Here is a 27,646-nt window from a genome sequence, read left to right as displayed (position 1 = left end):
CCATCGGGGAAAGGTGGCCCCAGAGTGCAGATGGTGCCCACAGGTCACGCAGACATCAGTGTGTTGGACTTGGATGAAGGGGACTGGGGACAGTCTACTGCCTCCTTCACCTCCCGCTGTGGGGCAGGAAAGCCTCCAACAAGTTAAAGATCCAACTACAGCTGTGGGCGCCCCTCCACGGTAGTCCCCGGAGGCAAGGCGGTGATCCTACACCATCCAGGGAAGAGGCATGGAGACCTCCCCCCCCCCCCCCCCGCAGTAGGAAGGGAGCGGCGAAGGGGGAGAAGGCATCCGGCCGCCGGCCCGAGACGGTACCTGGTGGCGTTCTCGTCCTGGATGAGCAGGGGGGGTCTGTCCGTCAGCTTCTGGGGCGCGAACTGAGGCGACGGGGAGCGCGAGGTCTCCATGGCCGCCGCGTGCGGGGGCTGGAAGCGGGAAGCGAGCGGCGCGCGCCTCGGGCAGGCTGCGCGCTCGTCTACATGCTGCCGGCCCGGCTCGGCGGGGGCGCGCGGCTCCCGGCCCGGCTTCCCGGCCGCGGCGCAGGGGCTGCGGGACGGCGCCGGGCGGTCGGGGCCCAGCTCCGGGGCCGCCCGGGGGACGGGCCTGCCGGGGGCGGCCGCAAGGAAGGGCCTGGGCTCGCGCTTGGGCGGCGGCGGCGGCGGCGGCCGCTGCGGGGCGGGCCTCCTGGCCAGCGGGGCGGCGCTCTGGGGCCGGGGGTCCTGCCCCCGCGCGGGGTCCTCCGAGTATCTGTAGTCGCGAGGTAGGGTCCCCGCTCGGCCGCGGCCCTCCCAGGGCCCCTCAGGGGCTTCCCGGGCACGAGGTGGCTCAGAGTCCGGGGACGGCTTCCGCGGGCCCCGCGGTGCTCCTGGACTGTCCTCTGCACACCGGGCATCCGCTCGTCTGCAGGAGGAAGGAACGAGAATGAACCGATGGCTCCAGTTAACATCTCCGCCCCAGACGGGACTGGACCCAGACCTCCTTAACCTCCTGCACGCATTTTAAGGAATTAAACCCACACTCGTTTCCCCACATCTGCCCCCACTGCAATTCCTACCGCAAGGCATCACATCCAAACGTTGCCCTGGAAATCAGGCGGGACCCTAGCGCGTCACACACAGCACAGGAAAGGAGGAGGTAAAAAACACACGTACACATGTTACAGACAAACATGCATGTATGCACAAGCTGCCATTTGGGGCAACGTGTATTTTATACAAACATGTAAAAACAATGTGTATGGAAATCTTCGCACTGTGATATTCATAAGGATTTATTTGACATTGCAACATTTTCATGTGGCTTATTTCGGGAAATTGCCATAGACAAAGGGATTGAAATTTCCAAGACAGGCAGCAAATAAATTAATAAAACCTTTAAAATGAGTAGTGTATTATTAAAAACAAGAAGAACAAAGACTTTCTTTGCAAGCTGCTGTGAGTCACTGACCTTCCCACACCCCTATCCATTTCCATATCCATTTCTACCTTTCCGTGATGTGTATTTATATGCGTACGTACACACACACACCCCTACAAAACACATGCAGACATGCTTCACAAGCATGTCTGTCTACGCTGTAGCTAAAGCTAGCGGGTATTACAATTACTGTCAAACTCGCAACCCATCAGCCGGCCATGCCTTTGTTGCTTTTGCTGACACACATTCTTCCAACCTGACTAATAAAATGATCCTCCAGTTGACCCCTCCATTGAAGGGAAGGACTGTTTTCCATTGAGGAGACAGCCTTGGAGTAGTTAAAAGGAGACTCTAACAGGAGGAACCAGTAGGTGTAGTCAGAGAACCAGTAGGTGTAGCACACGTGCCAACAAGAGATGTCCCGTAGCCAGCCAGAGAGAAGACCCCCCCCCCCGCGCACACACACACACACACACACAACCAGCGACCTTGGGACCTGGGAGGTGCACCTGCCTCTTGGGACGTGATTCTAGGCCTGGCTGGTACAGAGGTCCCAACCCCATCCAGGCAGCTGCACTCAGAGTCAAGTCCCCTATGCACATCTCTTTTGCTATGTCCTCAGGACAAAGGTCCCTTCCAGGTTTGATGGCTGCCCTAGAGCAGAACTCAGACCACATCAAACTGCCCCCCTGGCCCCTGTCTGCCAGCTGCCGGGAACACAGACACAGTGGACCCTGGGCCAAAGCCAGCAGCTGGAAGGGCTCAGCGTCTGGAAGAGTGACAGTCCCCAGGGAATCCCAAACAGGGGCTGGCCGGTTTCTTCTCTGCTTCCAAATTAAGAAACTATTCACCCAGCTACAAGGAGTTAGTTTTTTCCAAAAAAAAATGTATTAGGTACACACTAAGACTAGAAGTTATCAAAATAAATTGAACAATGCAATCAATGGTTTAGAGAACAATACACAGTCAAGCAGCTGGCAGGTTACAAAACACAGAATGGCATTCAGATGCAAACAGCAGACAGCTCAGTCGCAGAAGCGTGACTCCCGGCTCAGATGTCCGGTCATGCACTACGTCATGTGGCCTGCGTGCAGAAGTGAGCCTCGGGCCTCCCCTTCCATTTAAGCCGCTGTGCCTCTTGAGATGGTGAAACCTAATTCATGGCAATTGACGAATGCCTCCCCAATATTTCATTTCAAAGAGTTGAGGTACACTTGAACGTTTTACTCTCTTACTAAACCTCTCAGAATCTAGCATCAGCAGATGACATGCGAGTACCTAGTATCTATTATTTAATAAATACCCACCACCTCACTGAAACGGAGGATTACATCAGCTACAGTTTATTGCTAAAAAGCTAAGTGCCTTTGGCCATCTGGCTTCACATTTAATATGTGAAATTTAAAAAGAGCTGTATTTCCGAAGTGGCTTAGGATGTGCTGACATCCACCCAGAAAGGGTAGAGAACACACCTATGGGAGGCAAAGTCCCCCTGAGAGGTCGGCCAAGACTCAGAGCAAAAGCCCTGCGCACGGGGTGGGAGCCTGGCTTCTCTCATCCGCAGGCCCCACAGGCTCCTTCCCATCTTCCCAGCGGGGTAGCCTCTGCATGACCTGTGGGCGCTCTCGGCGGAGGCGGGGGGGGGGGGGGTGCGGGGGAGCCTCGGTAGCGTGTGCTGCCCTGTCACTTCTCATTCTAGAAGAGCAGTCCCTGTGGCCCACCCCACGTTGAACTTTAGAGTTTCATTAGCCTGGCAATTTCTGGCCCAAGTCTGTCCCATACCCTGATCTTTTCTTGGCCTCTCGCTAAACTTGCAAAGTCAAAGCCATAAAACCACTAATTGGTTTTTAATGTCCCAGCTGGTAAGCATTCAGGAAATCAGGGTCACGAAGAAAAAGGACGGAAGATGGGAATTTAGGGTTCTGCAGGGGTCACAGTACAATCTGGGTTTCAAATAGGTTCCAAGCGACTACTCTGTAGATAACGTGTGTCTTCGTGTCTGTATCATGTATGTTGCATGTGTCTGCTGTGTACGTGTGTCTGTTTATGTACATACATTCCCCCCTTTTTTGGGTATTTTCAAGGAAAAAGTCAATGGTGATAGCAAGATCCAGAGACAAAGCTCAAGAAAACATGGTGCCTTAAGGACTTTGCCAGTGATTAAGCACTTAAGTGTCTCCCTGCACACAGACCTGTGTGGACCCTGAAGCAAGGAGTCAGCCGTACCAAGAGATTGAAATGGCAGCTGAATTTCAGAAAGCCAGCAAATGATATGCAGGTGAGGTTGTTCATTCTCGTGCAGAACATGCTTGCGACACAGTACGAAGGGGAGGGCAGCTCCCAAGCAGGGGGCACGGCGGGCTCTTTCCGGAGCCCAGCGCCACACCGCCCTCATCCAACTGGCGGCTGTGAAGGACACAGGGAGATGGAAGGTCTGAAACAGGCCTGCAGAGGGAAACAAAACTAATCTGACACGTGGAGGGAAGGCCACATTCAATGCTGCCCAGTAGCGCGGATACCCTACAAGAGGACATAAACCACACTTAATAGCCAAAAAAAATTATTTTTAATTAAAAAGTTATGTATCAAATGCTCTTAAAAGCTCATGAGCACTGCTACTACTCAAATCTACATTTCTAACCATGGTACAGAGACAGTCAGCCCGCGCCCACAGTCAGCACCTCTGAGAGGAGGCGGCTCTATTTCCATATTCCATCTGTTCAGGATGGGCCTGTGACGTCACCAGACTCACTCTCGGGTCCCAGCACTCTGCTCCCCGCCTCCCCGTCTTCTGCACAGCTGGCTCCTTATCACACAGCCCCCAGCTCCGCCAGCCCTGCCGTCTCCCCACCTCCAGGTCACCCCAGCGCAGGGCTCATCGCTCTCTCCAAGCACCGTTCCAAGGTCTCCCCTCTCACCGCGGGGCTGTGAGTGCCTCTATGGGCAGAGGTCACAAGGTCACGCCATCACCTGAGAGTCCGTTAGACACACAAATGCATCTGTTGCTTTGGGTCCCTGTGAAGAACCATCAGGAGGGAAGCTGCATTTTTCCAGAGAGGCAGGCAGTCAGGTTCTCGGTAAAATTTCCTTGCGTGCGAACATTCCCAACATACCTAAACATTTTTGGACTGCTCTGCCATCACCGATGCTATGGGTTAATCATCATCTCCGCCAAAGAAGAGAGGAAAATTTCTGACTCCTCTGGACGACTCAAGTAACACACCACCGGCTCCTCCTTTCTTAAGTACTTCTGGAACCAGTGATCGGAAAGGGATGCATGGTGAAGGCTAACTTGTGGACACACTTGGGACTCGAGGCTGTTGTTCCCAACATGCTCTGGCATCTGAGGCCATTGTCAAGTGCGTGGCTACGTCCAAACTGGGGCTTCATCAGGCAGACACTTCCAGGCACAGCACCCCTTACTAGCTGTGTGCCATCAGGCAAGCAACTGTGCCCATGAGGCTTCATTTCCTCACCACCCCTAGGCGGTCACAGGCCGCGCTGGGTCACCATGGGAGTCAGAGGCAGACACAGCCCTGGTGAGGCAGGATCTGTGGGGGTTTCTGACCAGCCGGATGCACTGTGAGCACCTAACCAGGAAATGCATGGTGGGTGGTAGAGCTGACCCGAAAGCAGGTCCCCGTGACACCAACATCCCGCACACGCTCCCCCCAGCACACATCACCTCTCAGTACAGACAGGCCACCGAGCGGGGAAGGGGATCCCAGTGGCAGCCCCCTGGGGAGTTTGTCCAGAACTCTGTGCAACAGAATTGCCTCACTTTAACCACAGAGAGAGAGGGAGACAGAGAGCAAGCTTCTAGCAGGTAACAACACAGACCTCACACAAAACCAGCACACCGTCGAGATGAGCAATGGACAGGGTGGTGGATGTGTCCGAGGTGGTCCGACAACCCTACCTGAGACTGCCTGCGGCAAAGCCTGGGTCCAGGGCCTGCGTTGTCTGCACAACGTGAAATGATCTCACACAGCTGCAGGAGGGCCCAGGGGCGTTCCAACAGACCCACGCTTCCACCAACAACTCGAGTTCCACATTCACAGTCAGAAGTGTTTAGAAAGCACACTTCCACTGTTGGGGAGTGAATCACAGTGATTCTGTGTAGTGTCCGACTGTCTGTCAGCACTCATGGACACTGGCGTGCTGGGATGTACTGGACGTGGCCAGTCAGGCTGCCTGCAGCTGGAGGACGATGTCACCGGGGCTTAGGACAGGGCCAGGCGGCTGAGGGGGACACAGGACACTGGCACCGTTCCAAATGCAAGTCTCCTGAACAAGCCGCTGGTGTCTCCACTGACCTTCCTGTCCCCCAGGGAATCCCCAACAGACACACTTAGAAGCCCAGGCTCTTTCCCGCACAGCACCCCATACAAGCCAAGGAGGTGGGAAAAGGAGACAGTGCGAGGCATAGGGGCCCAACAGAGGCAACCAACCCATCGATGGAGCAACCCATTTGTCAATGGACAGAAGCATGTTAGAAACCCTTCAGAGAGCACCGTTGCCCAAGGTTAACAACATCCCCACCCTCTCCTGGGAGATGCCCGTTCTCCACGGGACTTCCCAGATGGGGAAGGAGGAGGGCCTCTGTCCTTCTCTCCCAGTTTCCAGCCATGCAAACAACCCTTACCAAATGCAGGCAGAGAGACACGAGAGATGATGATGGACAGAGCTGTGCTCACAAGCTCGGCTCCGATGGTGTGTCCCGGAGACGCACCTTCCAGCAGGACAGGTGCCTGAATCACCCTGAACTTTGCATTTCTTTACTGCAACCTCTCCAGTGACGCCTTCCCCTGCACCAGCCCCCAAACATGCTCTCCCTTCTGTGATTCTAACGTCACGTGGAGAAAACGATTACTTTAGAAAACGAGATGTTATTTCTTCAATGTTTCAACAGATGGATAAAAAAGTCTGCTGTTTCCTTTGGGTTTTACTTTTGCTTGCAGGAGCTTGGATGGTAACAGGAATGAAGTCGAATTAGAGAGACCAGTGTCATTTGTGGTTATGTGGAGAAGAGGAGATGAAAAGAGATTCACTCACAGATGATCCAAAGCCAAACATATGCAGGCACTGGTTTCTGCAGGGGCTAGTGTCCAACAACAGAAAACATCTAGGTTTGGGGATTACAGTGTGGGACAGCCCCTCAAGGATCCAATGCTATGTTTTCAGAACACCTGTTTCGAGAATCTATTCCAGGCCTTTTTTTTCTGTGGCTGGGATCCTCATGGTTGGCCCCTAGATGTGACACTTCTCATTTTCTTTTTGGAAAGAAAAAAAAAAAAAAAATCAGGCAAATCCCCCTTGCCAATCCAAACTCCAGACCAGGTTCTGTTGCAAAATTACTTTTCAGGAGAACAGAATCACGGCGGCACAGACAAATGGAGTAACGACAGTATCTTCATGTGATGTGTTAGCAGAGTTTTCTCCTGGCATTCTTTTACTTGCCTTCCTCAAAATATATTACAGCAAGGAGGGTAGAGCTCAGGGGTGAGTGTGTGTGCTTAACATGCATGGGGTCCTGGGGTTTACCACAATCAAGTCAATCAAGTTACTCCCTCCTCCCAAAAAAGAACAAACAAAAGAAACCATAGAATAAAATAGGATAGGATAGGATAGGATAAGATAAAATAAAAATGCACATTACACCCTAGCTTGTGGGCAAGCCTGGTACTGATCTGAAATTGCCTTAGAACTGGCCAAACTGGTCGGAGCAGGATTCTGTGGGGCCCCCCACCATAGGTGGCACTGGAGCAGGCCACGCAAGTTGGACTAGGGGACCTGGTAGGACAGGCTTCCCTGCCTGGAGAAGCCCGAGGATAGAAGGGGGTCCTCAGGGACCCACAAGTGACCCCATCGTCCCATGCAGATGCACCATCTCTCCAGCCGGGCGTTCAGACCCGTCGGCTCAGCGCACACAGAGGCGGCCCGGCTGCACGGTCGCCGCGGGGCGACCCCACCAGAGCCCAGACACCAGAAGCGGGAAACCAATGCGCCCCGCAGACAAGAGACACAGTAAAGGGAACGTTCCCTCCACCTTTGACCCCACGGCTCCACCTGCTTCCGTGGGAAAGTGCTCTGAGCTGTCCGATTCAGCACACCAGGCTGTCCGGAGAGGTAACAGATGCGTCCCAAACCCGCAGAAAAGAACAGAGAAAGTGTAACAAAGATCAGAGGGTTTGTGTAGTTACCCCTTCCCTGCTCCATCCGATGCTAGTAAAAAGAAACAATGCTGCAGATTACAGCCCCCAGGCCGACTGCTCCTGTGAAGAGCAAAGGCAACGTTTTTATTTTTATGGTTACTGTAGAGCTTTGTAAGTAAGAAAATGTCCACCCGATTCATGAGGGTGAATACACAGGCAGCACTCAAGTATTTGTCAGCCAGTCTGTCCTCCCGGCCAGTCGTGTCTACTCACCCTGCCTCTCCAGTTCTGCCCGGAGCGTTCTCAAGGAAAGTAGGCCATGGTTTCAGACCCACGCGTCTGAGCTCTCCTCAGACTTACTCCGCAGAAAGCCAGGCCTGGGCGGAGGTAGGACCAGTGAGGTAACTCTCGCCCACCAGCCTGTGTCTGGAGAACAGCTTCCAGGGAGGCTGGGCGCCCAGCAGGGTCCAGCTCTGCTTTATGGGACCTCCTCTCCCCAATCTCTCGCTCCCATGTTCCCACCCACTTGCTTTGGGCCTTAAAAGAGTCTCCATCCTTGGCTTGGCATGTCTCTCCCAAACTGGAAAAACAGGTGAGACACCCGCTGGTACGAAGCCTGAAGGGACCAACCCACACTCCTCCACCACAGGGTCCTCTCCGCTCCGGCCCAGGGAACTCGGTGCTTGGGCTGGAATGTGCCCACCCTATTCTAGAAGTCAAGGAAGGCACTAATTTTCTCAAAACGCAAACATCCATAACTGCTGGTTTTGAAGAGCACTTTGTAGGCTCTGATGAGACTGCCGTGAGAGGGAGGACAGGAGAGGCTTCATCTACATCGAGGAGGGTCTGCGAGGTTTTTATTTGAAGCAATGATTTTATTACTTTTCTGGGCCCCTTGTTTAGCTGCTGGCAGGAGCAGTGGTCTCTCATGACCGTCCACCAGGTGGACAGCCACAAACTGTCATTCGAAGCTATGACAGTTAAGAAGGAAAAAACCAGCCCTGAGTCACCGTGACAAATGTTCTTTTACGATGAGACATTCACCTCTGTAATAGTTTTAGGAGCATCTAGGTTGTGCCATTTTTTATCAGGTATGATCGATCTATAGATGACGAAAATCCACTATATATAAAAATAGATTTTAAAAAGTTTCTTCTGTACAGCACAGGGAACTGTGTTCAGCATCTTGTAATAACCTTTAATGAAAAAGAATATGAAAACAAATACATGTATATATATGCATGACTGGGACACTGTGCTGTGCACCAGAAATTGACACATTGTAACAAGCTGTACTTCAATTTAAAAAAAAACTTTAAAAAATAAAGAACGTAAAAAAGAAGGAAAGCAAGCAAGCAAGCACAAAAGCCACACACGTTAGGGCACAGGAACAAGCAACGTATGAATTCAGGTTCACCTTCATTCCTGTCCTTTAAACGTATACATCTTTTGAGCCTGAAGTGCATTTTTAAAAATGCATGGATGTGTTCCTTGAAACCCAGCTGTGAATCCAGGAGGTTTTCACATTGCGTAACGGTTTCACTTCCACTACTCTCCGCACCTCCCCACAAGTTTTACCGAGGTATCATTCACACACCATAAAATTCACTGATCCGAGGCGTGCCTTGTGATGAGTTTGGATACACGTGCAGAACTCTGCATTTACCAGCACCATCAAGCCTAAATACAACTCCACCGGCCCAGAAAGTTCCCTCTCGCTCTGTGGCAGACACTGCTTGAAACCCTGGTAAATTACTCAGCACTCTGGTCTGCAAGGATAGCCAACCGCATGCAGCAGACGTGAAGGATTAAAAGTCTTTCTACAAATCAAGCCATTCTGCAGCCATAATGGGGAAACACCCCATTTCAACACATTAGCGGGTGAATCTGTGTCCAACATTCAGAAGTTAAGTTTCCTGAGAGCAGAGCCACCTTGCAGCAATGGTTCCGCAGTGTTCAGGTGTCCGGTGTGACAGGCGACCCCTGATGGGCTTTTCCAACCCCTCTCTCGCCTCCACTTACTGAGTTTTACAGGCACGCATACATTTAGTGATAGCATGGAAAACGGACATGCTTAACTCTCTCCCCGTCCTGCCACCACCAAATCAAGGCCAGACTGCCTGCTCTGATCTCCCGGTTCCCTCTGGTCCGGCCCAAACCCCCTGCCGCTCCTCACTGACCCCCGTTCCCGCACATACCTTGGCTGAAGGCCCAACTCTGCCCCACACACTAGAGGGTCCCGTGTCTCCACTGTGATTCGCACTCTTCAGAGTCTGGCCACCGGACAGAAAGGCTGCCCTCCTGTTCCCTAAGATCCGAATCAAGCACAACCTTTTCCATGAAGCCTTTCCCCAGCCTGGGGACAAAAAGAAGCCTCGTTTCCTCTGAACCCTCACAAGGATTTCACCTCTGCGTGTTTGTCCCCAGACCATACTAATCCACCTGTATGATTTTCATTTAATATTGCCCCTCCCAGCCAGACTGCCAGCACCCACTTTTGTGTGTCTACCCCTGTGTCCCTGGGCTTCTCTGTGCCTGGCACAAAGCAGGTCTCAGCCGAGGCGCAGGAGGTAGCAGGAAGAAGGGAGGGGAGAAGAGCAGAGAGGGAGGCAGGCGTCTTCTCTCGGGCCTTCTGACTACCCACGTCACAGGCAGTTACACTCAGGTTATGGACTGAACATCTGCATCCCCTGAGAATTCCTGCCTCCAACCCTAACCCCCAGTATGACAGTATCAGGCAGCAGGGCCTTCGGGCGGTGATGAGGTCGTGGGGGAGGAGCCCTCACGAATGGGACTAGTGGCCTTGTAAGAAGGCACACAAGACAGTTCCCCTTCTCCGCCCTCCACCCCGTGAGGACACAGCGAGGAGACGGCCAGCCGTCTGCGAACCAGGACACCCGTCTCTCCAGGAACTGGACTGGCCAGCAGCTTGAGCTTGGTCTGTGAGAAATCAATGACCCTTGTTAAGGGCACCCAGTCGGTGGCCGCTTGTTATATATTATTTTCCTTAATCACAGAGGGTCAGCTCCTTCAAGGGTGGTTCTCTCTGTACCTGAGATGACCCTGCAGGCTCCAGTACAACTGACCACACGAATACGACCAGCCAGTCGGCAGTAAGAAGCTGTGTGAGGACCTGCCCACAGAGAAGGCCATCCCTGGGATCTGCTGGAAACCATCGCATGGCCCCGAAATCCAGCACACCAGAGCCGGACGGCCTGGGAGGTGACTGGCGCTTCCCCTGCCCCGTCTCGGATGACAGGTGGCGGCCCCAGCTCTGCCATTTCCCTGCACACACCCAGTCGGCTGCACACACAGGTCTGGCTTGCAGACTCAGTGAGGGCAACTTGCCCAGCAAGGGCCACCTGAACGGACGCAGCTGTTCCACAGAACCATAACCCCAAGAAAAACATTAACTGGTTACTGAGAGGCACTCTGCTCTCTCGAACGTGTTTGTATCTGTGGTCACACAGCCTCTATTTCATTCCGACATACTTATATCCTAGATGATCAGATTTTTAAAATTAACTACTTTAACCAAAGAGCAGTGGCTGCACATCATCATCTCAGTGACAGACGCACAACACGGCGCCTTACAGAGTTTACAGGTTACACTCCACTTACAGCTGTCACGAAACACTGGCTGTGCTCCCTGGGCTGTAGGATGAGCAATGTTCTGAGGTGGTTTACCAACGGGAAACAGAACAGAAGCATTCAAATGAACAGGAAAACATCCCAACAAGAGAAAAAACAAATTTTTTTTTTTTTTTTTTTAGGTAGAAAGGCAGAAGCATGGAAAAGCATGACAAACAGACCTGTGGTTAGTGCAGACATGCCTCAGACGTGCCCCTGGGGGTCCTGAGACCTGAGCAAAGAGGGAGTAAGGGTAGGGGGGTTACAGGGAAGCAGGCTGTTGGGGGGGATATAAACAGGACACACCTTATGGGGGCAACTTGCGGGTATTCTCCAAAAGGCTGCCTGGCTATCTCCCGTCTAGAATGCTACCCTAAGGAAACCAGCAGGTCAGAGCACAGATATCACCACCACCCGATGCTGGCTGTGGCGTGACTCACTGAGAAAGACCGGGACCCCCCTCCAAGTCCACAGGGTTCTAGCGGCCAGCCCTATCGCAGACCATTGAGCACGTACCAGCAAAGAAAGAAAACTCGTTGCCATGCAGCACACACAGCGTTACTGCAGCTATAACAGCGAACGTGTGTGTTGAACAAGGACTTGGAAGTGGATACAGTGGTCTCTCCAGATGGTGAGGCTGAGGGCAATTTTTTTTTTTTTTGAGGACAATTTTTAAAGTCTTCAGTCTGCTTTCCAGAATTTCCAAATGTTTTTAATTGAAATGTTTTAATTCGTAAAACAGATTTTTTAAAAAAGAAATGTAATAAGACTATATACCACAGCCTAGGAGGCTGTGACCCCAGATAAGTATAAATCCTGGCTCTTTAAAACATCTATCAACCTTATGAAATCAGGAGCTATTTTTTAATTCTGGGCAACTCTGTGGTAAAAGAGATTATGAAGTGGTTAGAACAGCATATCATCTCCGTAAATTAAGAGAAAACCCATTTGCTTTAAGTGTCTCTCTTTTAACACAATTGCATGTGACCCAGAATCCTGAAAACCCAATATATCAGATTATAGTCTGTTACTCAGCTGAACCATATTTAGAAATGGATTATGGGGTGGGGAGGGTACAGCTCAGTGGTAGAGCACGTGCCTAGCATGCATGAGGTCCTGGGTTCAATCCCCAGCACCTCCACTAGAATAAGTAAATAAATAAACCTAATTACCTATTCTCCCCAAAAAGAAATGGATTCTTTACCCAATAGGCTTCAGGTATTTACTGTACAGGGAGATTTCCTTTTTTCCTATATGAAATGTCTACAATACATATTGACATGTGTATGGATAACCACGTGCGTGCGTGTGTGTGTGTAAATGTTAGATGCCTTCACAGAATGTCTACGTGTTCCACCTTTAGTGGCTTCCAAATATGTTTAAGGGCCCACAGGCTAGATTTTTGTCCACAAAGTCATTAAATAACACATGTCATGTAAGTTACACCGCAGAGAACTACATCTGTTCGTAGCTGACGTCCCCACAGAACCGTGAGCAGGCTGAACTGTCAGGCACACAGCCACCGGGCCAAGAAAGCCCTGCCAGCAGAAAACTCAAGCCTGCTCACGAGAGCTCATTTCATTTATAAATGGATCTCAACGGTATTACACGTACACACACACACACGTCTCATATACACGTCTTCATTCACACGAGTGTTGATAGCCAGTGATTAAAACAATACAACCCATGGGCCTGGATGTGTCACTTAAGGGGAACTGAAGTCCCTGGCGTCTCTCCTTGAGAATCAAAAATGATAGTGGCTAAAAGGGTCCTTAGGAAACATTTAATCCAAACTCCCTGTATCACGGATGAAGAAACAGAGGGTCACATCCACGCAGGCTTGGGACCCGTGTCCACCGTTTCTCAGCCTGGTTAAGAGGTGTCTGTGTTATACCTCCCACCCCCGCCCCTGGAAGCCCACGCTGGAATTTCTTCTCGCCGCATTGTTGGCGCACTGGCCATCGGACGTGACCGTTCACAGAAGCACAGGTCTGGCATCTTGTGCCAAGTCTACATGCAGGCTGCACTTATCTGTAGGACCTCACAAAATCAGAGGAGGGAGGGGTTACCAGGAACCCATCAGATTAAAAACCAGCCACACTGCATACAAGGACACTCCATTAGCTGGCTGTGTGAATCCGGGCACTTAGGCCCCAGTTTGCTTATTGAAAAATGAACACGGTACCATGTTGTGAGGCCCAAGATATACATGTGAGAAGGCTTCATGAACCTTGGGAGTTAACACAAAGGCAAGTATCTTTCAAAAGGTGAAAAACTAAAGACCTCCAGGATCTCTTCAGACATCCATGGATGTCTACGAACCTCCCAGAAATGACTGATCTAGCCTGTTGTGGGGAAACCCAGCTAGAAAACACGAGTGTCCACAGACCCGGGAGAGACGGGTTGATCTGGTTGGACACAAAACGCCAGCTCGTTTCCACTGCTTCCCTACCTAGGCCTTCTTAAATTGTAATGCAGACAAGAGATAAAGAAAAACAGGTAGTGAGAGGGAAGGAAATGAGTCCTAAAGGCCACATGAAACATGCCCCAGCCTCCACAATCCAAAGGCGGTTAGGGGGTCAGCCAGTTCATGCAAAACAAGCAGCCTGACGTGAGCGTCCGTTTACAGGGTCACCTGTCACCCCAGCTGGGCAGGAGAAGCCTTATGCGACCTGTGTGGTCAACAGCAATATGTATGGTTATTTCTAGTACTCCTTGTTAAAAGTGGCTTTCTTGCGTTTTGTTCATGCTTTCATGAATGAAAATGCCTCTCCAAGTATTTTTCCTTATGGAGTGTATGTCTTTGTGTGTGTGTGTGTGTGTGTGTGTGTGTGTAAGAGACAGAGAAAGAGAGAAAGCAAGTGTGAAATGTTTTTCCCACTGTACATGACAAGAGCAAGCAGAGATGTCCCATTTCCTACCATCCATGCAATACTTTTCTGCAACATAATCATTAAAAATATTTATAGTCCACGCCCTCAAGGATTCTGTTTGCAAGAAGAAACAGGTCAACCATTTGTCAAATCTGTACCAAATCTTCAGTTATTTAATGACATGTTAAAATATTATTTCCCATTCATTCATTCCTTCTGTGAGTCTTCAGACAAAATGAAGAAGGCAGCTGGCCGTTACATTACAAATGCTGCCACATAGATTTCTGGAAATCTTTCTTTACACTCCTTCTCCTTTTTACCTTTCACCCAAGCAGGACCACCACACATCCATTTCAAAATGCCTCCTACCCATGGCAGTCAATAATGGCAGACCCGAAGTGAGTGTGTGTCTGAGTGTGGACACGTACATGTAGCAGTTTTCCTGTAAACATGGCATCACCCTCCATACACACACAAAAGCCCGCTTCAGGAAAGTAAAACCACTTTCATCATTCAGAAATATGGCCAAAATTCATAATCTGTCTCATCTATCACAATATGAAAGCCATACACACACACAGCACACATCATAGAACCTGTGAAAAATCGCATTCCTCTAAATGGTCACAATCACCCTCAAAGAGAGCAAATCCAAGAACTGCAAAACGCTCAGAACCTCACTGATCCCATTTTCTCCACTCACACTCTTCCACTGCAATTAGCAGGCTATGTGTGAATTCACCCACCAAGCATTTTTTTAATGACTCAACACGCACACCTGATTTCGCTGCTTTTCTCATTTTGAGGTGGCTGACTCACCATTTCCTTTCTATACTCGCATTCAACGTCTGTCGTGAAAATGCTCATTTCTCACTGCCATGGAAAAAAGGAAAGCCAAAGCAAAGCAGGGTCTTCACACGATGCTGGCATCCTCCTGCCACCTACTCGGGTGACCCGCCGGCGGGGAAGGCAGGTTGCAGATCTCCCACGGGGCAGCACCCCACGCACCGAGGGCCACCCCTCACATCACCTTGCAGCCCACAGCACAGTACCGACGGGCACTGCCTTCTAGCTCCAGCAAGCTTTTACCCGACTGCAGGAGCCAGAGCTACAAAACCTGCATGTGTCTGGAGCACACACACACAGCACAGGCTCGCGTGCCCGCACACACACGTGCACGCATGCAGAGCTCGAGCCGGACTCTGCACCCCGATCTGCGTTACCGTTCACCCGCAAGCAGAACAATCAACCAGGACGATGTCTGCAGACGTCCCCACCAGCTCTCACCCCCCGCACTGTGAGCTGACGACCTGCTCGTAACGGCGGAGAACAAAAGAGACACTCGCAGCTACAGGCTCCGGCAAACAGCACAGGCGGAAGGAAGATGTCCTGCCCTGCAGGAGATGCCCCGAGAGCGGACACGGGCTCCCTTACCCGGCTCTCCGGCTCTCCGCCTGCTGTGCCGTGAACACAGCGTGTGCGCGTCAGGGACCCGCAGCCCCGTGTCTGGTGCCTGCAGTGCAGTGCAGTGCAGTGCAGAGCAAAGCCAGCCTCCCGACTGCCTGGCTGTGCCTGCTGCCTGCGGGGGCGAGTTCGCACAGGCTGCGGCAACTCTGACCCCAAATCAAGGCGCCCTTGTTACTTCGCTGACACCTCCTGACCTCAGGGAGGGCCTTCCCAAGGCTTCTCAGCTTAAACCCCAAAGACTTGCCCTTTTAAACTCCTCGAGGCTCGGGTGTCTTCCTCTTTACAATCTAAAAGAAGGAAATATGGCAAAGTCTGCGGAGTGAATTTTACACAGCTCCATCTACTTAACTGTGCTGGATAATCGCATAACATGGGTCGCAACCCAAGGGTCAAGTCCACAACCATAATAAGGTCAGATGGAACAATGAAGCTAAAGAAAAAAAAAAAAAAAAAACCACCCACATTCAATAGCCTATTTTCCGTCTATCTTTATTCTGGGGTTTATTACACACTCAGTAGGAATGTAATCAGCAAAGAGCTAACGAAGTGTTTCCGGAAGTTTGACTGTGGACAGCACATTCAGTGCAGACCACAAAGGGGTCACGGGCTGACCTGCCCAATCCATCAGTTCACAATGACCTGTATTTAAAGTCCCTGCACCCCACCTACCCTCCTAAGGCAGCCTGCGACCTCAGTGGCTCATCCCCCACAAACAGGAAGTGCCCCTCCCCCCGGGGTCCCCAACAGCCCCTTCCTACACAGAGAGCCCCGACCCTCCCTAGTCCTGCATTCACCCTTCCGCATGGATTTTCTCCTTTCCACCTGCTCCCACACACCTCTTCTAAATCCACAGCAATTATTTCCCACTTTTGCTCATTTACAAGTAGCACATGCTAGTCTGCAGCGTCTCCTGTATTACTGGTATTTCAGAGTGAATTTTTCATCCCCCCGCCCCCTGCACCTGCCAGATCTTAAGCACTGGGCGGCTGCATTAGTGCTACACCTATTAAGCATGTAAATAAGTCTGCCAGGAAGGTTGCTATGGCAACCCCACCATCCAGGGGCTGGAAGTTACCAGTAAGCTTGGGTGGCCTCTCCAGTGAGGAGGAGAGGGAGGATGTGCACCTGGGTCTTCCAGCCCAAAGCCCACATTCTCTGCACTCATTTTCATCTCCAGGGACTGTGTCGCAAAGCGCAGGATCCCATCACTGCGGGAGGGCACCATCCACCCCAGGGCAGCTCCACACCCCAGTGCGCACTGCACAGCCATCCACGTAACCCCCATCCAGCAGAACCTGGTGCCGGATCAGGGGTTTCATCTCGCTTCCCACTCAAGGGGTGTGCTCCTACCATTTACCAATCGAGTAACTCTAAATGCCTTCTGAGAGTACGACTTACAAGAAAGACTTCTTCCGGGAACGGTTTTAGAGGGACAGGAAAACTACAACAGGAGAGCATTCCCGTCCGTGTGGCCTACAGCCCAGTCACATCCCAGCCATGTCCACACGTTACATTAGCCTAACACGCTTGTCATGATTAGGGACTCAATCTTGGTACATTAATACTAACCAAAGTCCACACTCTGTCCAGATGTCCTCTTTACTTGATGCACCTCTTCCGTCCCAGGACCCCACCTTGCATTTAGTCGTCACATCCCCCGCAGGGTCCTCCTGCCTAAGTGACAGCTTCCCCGATGTCCCTTGTTGTTGATGCCCTCGCAGTTTTGAGGAAAACTGAGCATCCGGCCGGATGTCTCTCAGCTGGGCCGGGCCTGAGGTTTCTGTCCTGAGGACCCACCCTGGACTTATGGACTCAGGGGAAACCACGGAGGTGAAACGCCTTTCTCCTCAAGTGAGATCAAAGATCCTGCTGTCCACACGACAGTGTCTGCTGCTGAGCTGGCAGGGCTGGCCCCTCTGCCATCGCACCGCTGTCACCCCCACCTTTTCACTCTGCTCTCTTTGAAAGGAGGTGACTGCGTGTACCCCACATTTAAGGGGTGAGGGGTTCTGCTTCACCCCTACAGCATGGAGGCTCTGCAGAGACTCAGGGTTTTCCTGCACAGATTGCTCTCTTCTCCCCCACTTATTAATTTATTCAGTCATTTACATGTGTCAGTATGGGCTAAGAAATGGGTCCTTCATACACTGAGTTATAACCCTGTACTACTTAATTTTGTTGCAGCCTGGGTCATAGGAAACTACGCTGGCTCCCGTGTCCCTCTGGCATATCCTCATTGTTCCCGGGTTGTGCTTTTTTTCTTTTCATTTTTTGAGTACTTCCTTACTTTTGGGGGCACAAGAGAACATTCCAGACTCATTCTGCATGTTCCCTGACCCAGTCCTAGGCTTGGCTGTTTCTCCAAACAGCCCTGGTTCCTTTTAATGGAGAAGCATATCCAAGGTCAAGAGCTCAGTGCTGGCTGTGCTCCAGGAATCCTCTTTTAAAGTAGACCCTCAAGTGAATGATTTCTAAAGAGAAAGCAGTTTTATAATATTAAGATTTGTAAGTGGGTTTTCACAGATCCATGTTTCTTAGAACGACACATAATTATCAGCAGTGTAAGATGCTCAGAGCTTATGCTGTGTTAACACTAAGACTTTAAATCATGCAGCCCTTATGGGAAACAGTATGGAGACTCCTCAAAAAGCTAAAAACAGACTTACCATATGATCCAGCAATTCCACTCCTGAATGTATATCCAGAGGAAACTCTAATTTGAAAAGATACATGCACCCCAGTGTTCATAGCAGCACTATTTACAAGTCAAGACATGGAAGCAACCTAAATGTCCATCAAAGGATGACTGGATAAAAAAGTTGTGGTATATTTATACAGCAGAATACCACTCAGCCATAAAAAAAATGGTAAAGTAACGCCATTTGCAGCAACATGGATGTTCCTGGAGAATGTCATTCTAAGCGAAGTAAGCCAGAAAAAGAAAAATACCATTTCATATCACTTAATATGTGAACTCTAAAAAAAAAAAAAAAAAAAAAAAAAAAGACACGAACTTATTTACAAAACAGAAACAGACTTACAGACAGAAAACAAACTTATGGTTACCAGATGGGAAAGGGGGTGGGGAACGGACAAATTGAGAGCCCCAGATTTGCAGACACTAACACTATATGTAAAATAGATAAACAACAAGTTTCTACTGTGCAGCACAGGGAACTATATTCAGTATCTTATCTTGTAGTAACCTACAATGAAAAAGAACCTGCAAAGGAACATATGTGTATGTATGACTAAAACATGATGCTGTACACCAGAAACTGACACATTGTAAACTGACTATACTTCAATGAAAATGAATAAATAAAAAAGACTTTACATTGTAATTACTCAATCAACTGCATACAAATCTTCCTTTACTTCACACAGGACACCAGTGCCCTTGAAAAATTCCGCAAGTAAGTAAACAGAATAGGATTCCACAGGTAAGCACCCTGGCACACTTAAATTCCTGAGGAACCCTTCCTCCTAGCCTCTCAGGAAGGCTCGGTGAAGACTCAACCGTTTCCCTTGTCGCTTCACCCTTATGGTCAGAGGACACCCTCCCTACTCCATGCTGTCACTACAAGTCACAGGTCCCAGAGGACCCTGTGCACACAGCACCCTTCACTCCCTGTATCTCACGCTGGGAACGGGCTGCAGCCACGTCTACCGGGTGCACAAAGCCAACTCCCCAGGGTAACCGCACCAGGGACCAGAAAAATGAAAACAACAAAAGAAATGGGTTTTGTGCTGTGGAGAATGAAAGAAATCTCTTTTGACATGTTGAGGGCCACCATTCAGGCCCCACTGTCCCCGCCCAGGAAACATGCTCACTGAAGACCATCCCTTAAGTCCCTTGGCCAGACCCCAAGGCTGGCAAATGTCCTTTGTCCAGTTTTATGGGGGCACAGCCACACCCACTCCTTGGTGGACCGTCCACGGCTGCCTCCACAGTACGATGACAGACTTGAGTCAGCACGGAGTTCCTCGGAGCTGAAAATATTTACCAACAAATCCTTCACAAAGCTTGTCAACCTCTGAGCTCTCAGACCTGAGTAAAGCCCAGCCTAATTTCAAAATTAAAAAACAAACAAACAAAAAAAAACTTTCTTGTGGATTCCCAGCACTGATGAGATTTTAAAAATTGAGATAAAGTTCACCTACCCTAAAATTTACCCCATGGAAGTGTAGTTCTAGTGTATTCACCGAGTTGTGCAACCATCATCACTGTCTAATTCCAAAACAGTGTCATCACCCCAAAAAGGAACTCCACATCCTCGAGCAGCCATTCCCGTTCCCCCCACCCTGATTCCTGGCAACCAGGAATGCCCCTTCGGTCTCTGTGGATCTGCCTGTTCCAGGCATTATACACATACAGAATCGTGTGGCTTTTTATTATATTGTTAAATACGTCCAAGTACAAAATATTTTCCTTGTTTCTCTAACTCTCAGACTATACATCACGAAGGAGATCTGCAAGTTACCCAAGAGCAGAGCTATAAAGCCTATGTGAGCTTAATGGCTTTCCTGGGAATGAAGTGTTATTCCCGTGGCCCCGGACACTGCAGTCCCACATCTTGTGGGTTCAGCCACCCGGGGTTCCCAAATGCCACAAAAGGACCCAATCGCTCGTCTCTCAGCAGACAGAACACGGAGCTTTGCTGGCTTGGCGCCCTGAGGACTCATCCCTTTGTCTGGAGGGAGGGAGAGCGTGGTCTACACGTGAGCCTGGTCTCAGCCCTTCCTCCCAGCCACAGAAGACTGCGTCCTTACAGGTTTCGTTTTTGGTGAGCAAAAGGCAGTCTTTTGCCTGAATTTTCATTTCTTTCATTCTCAAAGTTCATGTTTCAAGGCTACGATTTCTTGCTGATAGTTGAGAAAATAAACATTCTCTGAAAAAAGCTGAAAACAGCTTTTCGACGCGCCTGTCGTGGAATGGTGCCTCAGCACTCCTCAGAAGCACACACGGTGATTGTTAAAATTGCTGGTTGTGCAGCTCAAAACCAGAAGGCTCCTGGAATGAACTCCTTCAGGGTGGTTATGCTGCCTTCTAGAAGACACGGCCGCAGCAGATGCAGCCATGGGGCCTCCCCCTCCCTCCTCTGGGCCGTTTTCGCTCTTGGCAGTGCCGTTTACAAAACACACACCACGTACATCAGAGCCCTGTGTGCGGCTCTCTTCACAGCCGAGGAGCTCCGCTCCCACCCACCCGGGCCCTCTGCGGTGCCAAGGCGCGAGGCACGTGTGCGGAGCCGGGCCGTGTGTGCGGGGCGCACGCCCCGAGGGCTGCGGCCGGGCCGGGCCGGGCAGGGCGGCGGGCTTTGAACGAGATCACAGGGGCGCTCGGCACAGAGTGAGCAAGCTGTGGCCGCGCCACAGACGCAGCCCGGTCCTGCAGGTGTAGCCTCACCGGCCTTGCTCCCTCCCCCGGCGGTTCCTGGTCTTAGCCGCGCAGGCTGCTAAGTACTTGTGGCAACATCCCGCCCAAGCACTCACCAAACACCGCTCCTGCCCCCTCAGCCACGTACACACACCCTTGTGTGAGGCTCCCGGCACGCAGCACGGAGCCAAATGAAATAAGACCCCGCTACACAAGGCCCGCAAAAGCTAACATTTAAACTGGGTATTTCTGAGACAGAACCTTCAATTCTGAGGTTGGTGTTTGAGTGTGGCAACAATCAGCAGAGATGCTCGCAGCAGTGGGAAACTCTGCACTCAGTGACCCTACTGCTCACCAATTTGCTTCCATTTCTGCATCAGCCCTCTAAACGAGGGTTGGCCCACAGGTCCTGCAGCGGCCCAACCTCCCTCCTCCTGCCCTCCTCGTGAACGAAGGGCAAGACGACACTGTTCGTTTCATCTAGACTCCATTTCCACGACAAACAGACAGCTCCTAGACACGTTTTAGAATCACTGCACGTGATGCTGTAATACTCCGGCCATCCAGTCCCTTCAGATGCTCCGGTCCTCTCTGGGGATTCAACTGACACGATTTCTATTTTAAAACTCAATTAACTCATTAAATAAGGCCAATTTAGAAAGGCCTGCCCTAGTCCTTCGACTACCAATCCTTCCAGGGAGGCTGGATTTCCAGACCCAGCCAGCAACCCAGCTGCGTCCTGATGTCAAAGCATCTCTTCAGTCAGGCGTTCTGGATAAAGCCTTTCATTCACGCACATTACACTAGATATCTCATTCTGTCAACATAAAGGACTTTACTGTACGGAAAACACAGCAGCTACTTTAGGAACCAAAAATGCCACGATGGCGTTCGAAGCGTCACCGCCCTGGGGATGCTTCTGTCGGCAGCAGTGGTGCGGGTCCCTGGGAAATCGCACCTAGTTCACAGCCACTTCACGTGTGGCCAAAGCCAGACGCCCAACCACATTAACCTAGTGTTCAGCCCCACACAGCAGCCCACCCCCCCAAGACGCCTTCTGAGCAGCCCCAGATCCAGAACTCTCCTACCTTGGGCTGGGATGTCCCTCCTCGGCCCAGCCTGAGGAGGAAAGCTCTCTGTGTTCAGCGGGGTCCGCTGCTTGCCTCTGCCGTCCCACGGATGCCTCCTGCCAAGGGCAGCACAATGAGACACCCAGTCATCGAGTGGCCTCCTTCAGGACCTCTGTTATCACGAACCCCCTCATTGTGGGTTGGCCTGTGAGCCTGGACCACGAAGGCAATGACGCAGGCTGCCGACTCGTGCTGACAGCCGGCCACGGGACTGGCAAGCTCAGCTCTCCAAAGGTCTCATCCAAATGACTCAGCAGGACCCTGCGTCCCCTTCAGTTCTGGGCAGGAAGCAGAACTCCTATGTGAGGGCTGTAACGCTGTGTGACATGCAGTCCAGGAAACCCTCATCAAATCAGATCCAGCTGCTTACGACTCACTGCAGTGAAGCCCCAAGCCCTGGGATTCAGAATATGGCATCCTGCCCCCTCGACTGAGCAAAAAAGTAATTCTCAGAGGTCACGCCGCACAGGGCACAGGCTGGGGCACCGCCATGGCAGAAACACAGGCTCCCAGTGTCCCCACCAGGAGGCCACGTGGAAATGGGAAGCTTACAAGCACATATTCATGATTGCATAACAACCTGACTACTGGTTCCTTTTGTAAGAAACTGCATCTAATGCCACAGGAAATCTCTTCTTTGAAATAGACAAATGTAGGTTTAAGGGGGCAGAAAAAGCAGAGAGAGGGAGATCAACTGCAGACTTTGTGACAGGGATACAAGTATGTCACTTTTTAGAAAACTTTAACTTTCACCATCAAAACTCCTACCTTAAAAAAAGTGCAATAGTTTAACGCACTGTGTTTTCAATGACATTTGTGCTAGAGCATCTTTTTAAATATCTGACAAAGAAAAAAATCACTAAGAATAATACTAAAAATATGAAGTTATATCAATATTTGAAAAGTGTCTGTCATGCGTCGTGTTACGTCATTACTGGAAGCATTTCTTTTCATTTCAAAGGACTCACCATTTTCCATCGTTTCCACCAGGTCCTTCCTTTCGTATCAAGGGCAAGCTAATCAGAGAGGAAGGCAGCTTAAGAAAGACATAAGGATGAGGCTGGGAACTCAAGATGTGGCTGAAAATGGAGCACCTGCAATTGTCGTGAACGTACCCTGTCCCCAGGTACCTTTCACACAAGCTGGCTCCAGAAGAACTGGTGCACAGAAATGCTCAGACAGCTGAACACCGGCATCGGGCCTTTGTATTATGAGGGTGTCCTAAACATGCCTTAAGACGAGGTTGGGGAGTTGGGTGAGGGGTTTGCATCAAAAAAAAAGAAAGATGCGGTCAGGGGCAACTTTGTCTTTGCTGGCTTCAGGATGCTTACCTGCTTGTAGAGGTCGGTGGAGGGCGACGACCGGGACCTTTCGTGGATGTACTGTGGCCTCTCGTGCTGGTCTAGACCCACGTCCAGGATGTCGTCCGCGGAGTGGTACCTCCCAGAACTCCTGGCTTCCGGGGCTTTCCTCTGTTCCCTCCACGAGGCTTGATACTCTGCAAAGGTCCCAAGTCTCTGAGGCGGGTCTGATCTCCCCACCTGTCCCAATTTTCCAGGGCCCGCTGTCAGTGGCCTCTCTGGCATCTCTTTGGGGAACTCACCAGGCGCTGGCCTCTGCCCAGGCCACTGCAGAACAGGCTTGCTGGTTTCCTCAAAAAACTTGCACCTGTCTGCAAACGTGCGCACAGCCTTGTCCGGAGGTCCAGGGTGCTGGCGTGGGCGGTCATCCCCCGCCAGCCCCACCTCGTGCATCTTCTCGGGCTCGGAGTAGGACTTCAGTTTCTGCTCGGCCGTGAAGCGCCTCCGGCCTCTGATGCGCGGAGTGTGGGGAGGGCCTGCAGCGCACGAGGGCGGCCTGGCTGGGGCTGCCTCCCAGACGCAGGGGACGGTTTCGGGGTCCGCCGGGCTGGGCTCCAAATCGCGGCGCCTAAACGACGTGGCCTGCAGGACGCGGGCCTGGGCCTCCTTCAGGTGATCCTTATAGGTGCCAGTGAAGGTAGCTCCAGGGGTGGCCCCCACGCCACCGCCAAGCTGCGCCCCCCAGCCACGCACCTCGGCCTCGGCCTCCTCTGCCTCCGCCGAGCCGGGGTCGGCCAGCGTGGCCGTGCTCCTGCTCTTCTGCAGCCGGGCTCTCCGCAGCTGGATCTCGTTCCTCAGGGTGGTGGCGAACCGGTCGCTTCTCCGCAGGGGTTTGCCGGCCGGGGCCTCGGGCGGTGGCCTCTCTGAGGAGCCCTCGCAGCTGGTGTCGGGCCGGCGCGCCCCTTCCCGGCTCAGCGAGTGCAGCAGCGGCGTCTGCAGGGGGCAGATCTCACCGCCGCCCCCGTCGGCCCAAGCGAAGCCTCCTGTGACCTTCTTTACACCGGCTTTTCCCCCCAGGCTGGCGCCGGGGGGTTCCTCGGCCCCTGGGCAGCAGCCCTCCGTCGGCGCAGCCCGCCCTCTCGGCCGGGCCCCCGGGGCCCCCTCGTGCCGGGGCGGCTGGCAGCGCGGCTGCAGGCCGGCGCCGGCGGATGCGTCCGGGCGCGGGTGCCCCTCCCGGAGCTGTGCGGCGGGGGCGCCCCCCTGTGGGCCGCGTCTGGAGGTCATGCAGTAGTAGCGGCTCTGCACATCGCTGTCCCCCTTGTGGTCCGCGGCGCCGGGCCACCCGACCGCCGTGGGGCTGTCATTCTGGAAGCGCTCAGCGGGAGGCTGTTCCCTGAGCCACGTGGTGGCCCTGGGCCCCTCGTGGAGGAAGGGACTCTGATCACTGGAGTGGCGCGGGTGCTGGCATCCGTTCGAGGACTGCGGGCAGCGGACGTCTGTGCTGGACAGGGAGGCCTGGAGCCGACTGGGAGCTCCCGGGAGGCCCTTCAGCCCACTGTCCCCAAATGGCCATCCGCAGTCCACGGGTCCACCCGGCGCACAGCCCGAGCTCCCAGTTCTCCTCCTGTCCCCGGGGAGTGCCGCTCTCTGTGGCTGATCAGTCAGTTCTGGTCTCCAGTCGCCTTGGGGCTGAGCACGGTTCAGGCCCAGAAAGTGCTGGATGGTGGCCGCCTCTGAGAATGGAGGGCCCTGAGGCTTCTCGTGGCCCTTGGTGGCAGCGAAGCTGTCACTGCGGAGAGGGGGAGGGGGCCGGGGAGGGGAAGAAGGGGCTTTTCTCCTATCGGGAACATACCAGACTGGCCCAAAGCTGGACCTCCCAGAAGCAGCCAGCTTGGGCTCAGGACTGTCCTCAGTCATGGGGCTTCTGCTGCTGTCACAGGGGACCCTCGGTGGGAAGCACCCAAGCCTCTCCTCCAGGCCCTGAGGGTCACCGGCGGCCAGGCCCTGCCGGCTGCTGCCCATCGTGGAAGCCTCCCAGAGGCCCACTTTGTAGAGAATGTTCTCGGTGGAAGAGGCATCCGCCTTGGGCAGGGTGTGGTCAGGCGTGCTGGAGCTGGTGGAGAACGAGCTGTAAGCTGAGTCCCGCTTGTTTGGGCCGCCCAGGTGGTCGATGCTGCTGTTGGACTTGGCGGCTGAGAGGCACCCGGCGGGGTAGGACTGGGCAGGCTGATCCAGGCTGTCCACACTCCCCAGGGAGCTGAAGTGGTCAGAGGTGCGCTGCAGATTCGTGTGCTCCCACGCCCCCGACAGGTCCTGGGAGGAAGAGCTTGGACATGGGGAGAACAGGGAACAGAGCTTTAGAGCAGGTCACAGCAAAGCGAATAGACAACACACGTGGCAGACGTGCCCACACGCACCCTAAGAACTCTAGAATAACTAGAATAATTTCAAAATTTATGTGGAACCTCAACAGGCCCTGAACAGCCCAAGCAATCTTGAGAAAAAAGAACAAAGCAGGAGGTATCATGCTTCCTGGCTTCAGACTATACTATAAGGCTACAGTCCTCAAAAAGCATGGTACCAGCACAAAATCCGTCACAAAGATCAAAGAAACAGAACAGACAGCCCAGAAGTAAACCCACATTTACACGGTCAGTCAATCTATGACAAAGGAGGCAATAACAGACAGTGGAGAAAAGACAGTCTCTTCAGTAAGCGGTGCTGGGAAAACTGGACAGCTACATGTAAAAGAAGGAAATTAGAACATTTTCTCACAATACATACAAAAATAAACTCAAAATGGATTAAAGACCTAAATGTAAGACCAGAAACCATAAAAGCCATAGAAGAAGACACAGGCAGAACACTGACATAAATCGCAGCAATATTTTTGGGGGGTCCGTTTCCTCGGACAAAGGAAACAAACAAACAAAATGGACCCTAATTAAACGTCAAGGCTTTTTCAGAGGAAAGAAAACCAGTGACAAAGTGAAAAAACAACCTACTAATTGGATGAGAATATTTACAAATGATATGACTGCTAAGGAGTTAATATCCAAAATATACAAACAGCTCATACAACTCAACATAAAAATAAACCTGATTTTTAAATGGGCAGAATATGCGGAAAGACATTTTTCCATAGGAGACACAGATGGCACATGGAAAGATGCTCAACACCGTTAGTCATCAGAGAAATGTAAATCAAAAGCACAGTCATCTCCCCCCATCAGAATGGCTATCATAGGAAAGACCACAAGTAACAAATGCTGGCAGGAGTGTAAACTGCTGCAGCCACTGTGGAAAACAATATGGAGGTTCCTCAAAGAACTAAAAATAGAACTACCATATGACTGAGCAACTCCATTCCTAGGTATATACCCAAAGAAAACGAAGCCGCTATTCAAAAAGATACACGCACCGCAATGTTCATAGCAGCTCTATTTATAACAAATAAACTATTTATAGCAAAGATATGGATGCAACCTAAATGTCCATCGACAGATGACTAGATAAATAAATGGTGGAGTGTGTGTGTGTGTGTGTGTGTGTGTGTGTGTGTGTGTATTTATGTGTGTCTGTGTACATACACACAATGGACTACTACTCAGTCAAAAAAAAAAGAATGAAAATTTGCCACTTTCAACAACATGGATGGGCCTGGAGGGTATTATGCATAATGAAATAAGTCAGAGAGAAAGGCAAATACTGTATGTTTTTCCACTTCTATGTGGAATCTAAAAAACAAAAGCAAGTAAATAGAACAGAAACAGGCCCACAGATATAGAGAACAAACTGTTAGTGCTTGCCAGTGGGCAGAGAAGGGGGAGGGGTGAGAGAGAATAGTAAGTACAAACTACTGTATATCAAATAAATAAGCTACAAGTGTATATTGTACAGCACAGAGAATACAACCAGTATTTTATAATAACTAGAAATGGAGTATATAATCTATAAAAATTTTAAGTCACTATGTTGTACATCTGAAACTAACATAGTAAATAAACATAGTGTACCTCAATTAAGAAATATATGAAAAGTTGAAAAGAAAGGCAGTATGACAACAGGGGAGGGAAGTCCTGGGTGTCGCGGAACGTGAAACCAGCCTCCCATCCCAGTGGGAAACGAGCGCCTACCTGGTGTGGTGCCGGCCAGGCCAAGAGGGGCAGGTGCTGGCGGAGAACGGAGATGCTGCCATCTCAGGCTGGCTCTCGGAGAACTTGGTGGCGTGCCAGGAGTGAGGCCTCCAGCTCAGCTCACCCCTCCTGAAAAAGGATGCAGACGACTCAGG

General features: G+C 51.5%; 1 protein-coding gene across 15 annotated transcripts in view; it reads right to left on the bottom strand.

Moving 5' to 3' along the window:
- The window catches only part of SHROOM2 (shroom family member 2), a 547,407-nt gene that overhangs the window by 450,322 nt on the left and 69,439 nt on the right, over positions 1-27,646 (bottom strand). For 14 of the 15 annotated variants that reach the window (XR_012504818.1, XR_012504820.1, XR_012504815.1 and 11 more), the window contains 4 exons: positions 27,492-27,620; positions 23,386-25,681; positions 22,013-22,110; positions 316-900 (listed from right to left, as the gene is read on the bottom strand). Coding sequence is in view for 3 of the 15 variants with exons in the window: in XM_074359684.1 (XP_074215785.1) it covers positions 316-900; positions 22,013-22,110; positions 23,386-25,681; positions 27,492-27,620 (3,108 nt within the window). In the remaining 12 variants the exon portion in view is untranslated. The remainder of the gene's footprint in view (positions 1-315; positions 901-22,012; positions 22,111-23,385; positions 25,682-27,491; positions 27,621-27,646) is intronic. The other variant, XR_012504819.1, reaches the window with a different exon arrangement.

Source organism: Camelus bactrianus, chromosome X (genome assembly GCF_048773025.1).
Source record: "Camelus bactrianus isolate YW-2024 breed Bactrian camel chromosome X, ASM4877302v1, whole genome shotgun sequence".
NCBI classification, from domain to species: domain Eukaryota; kingdom Metazoa; phylum Chordata; class Mammalia; order Artiodactyla; family Camelidae; genus Camelus; species Camelus bactrianus.
This window is presented reverse-complemented; position numbering and strand designations above follow the sequence as displayed.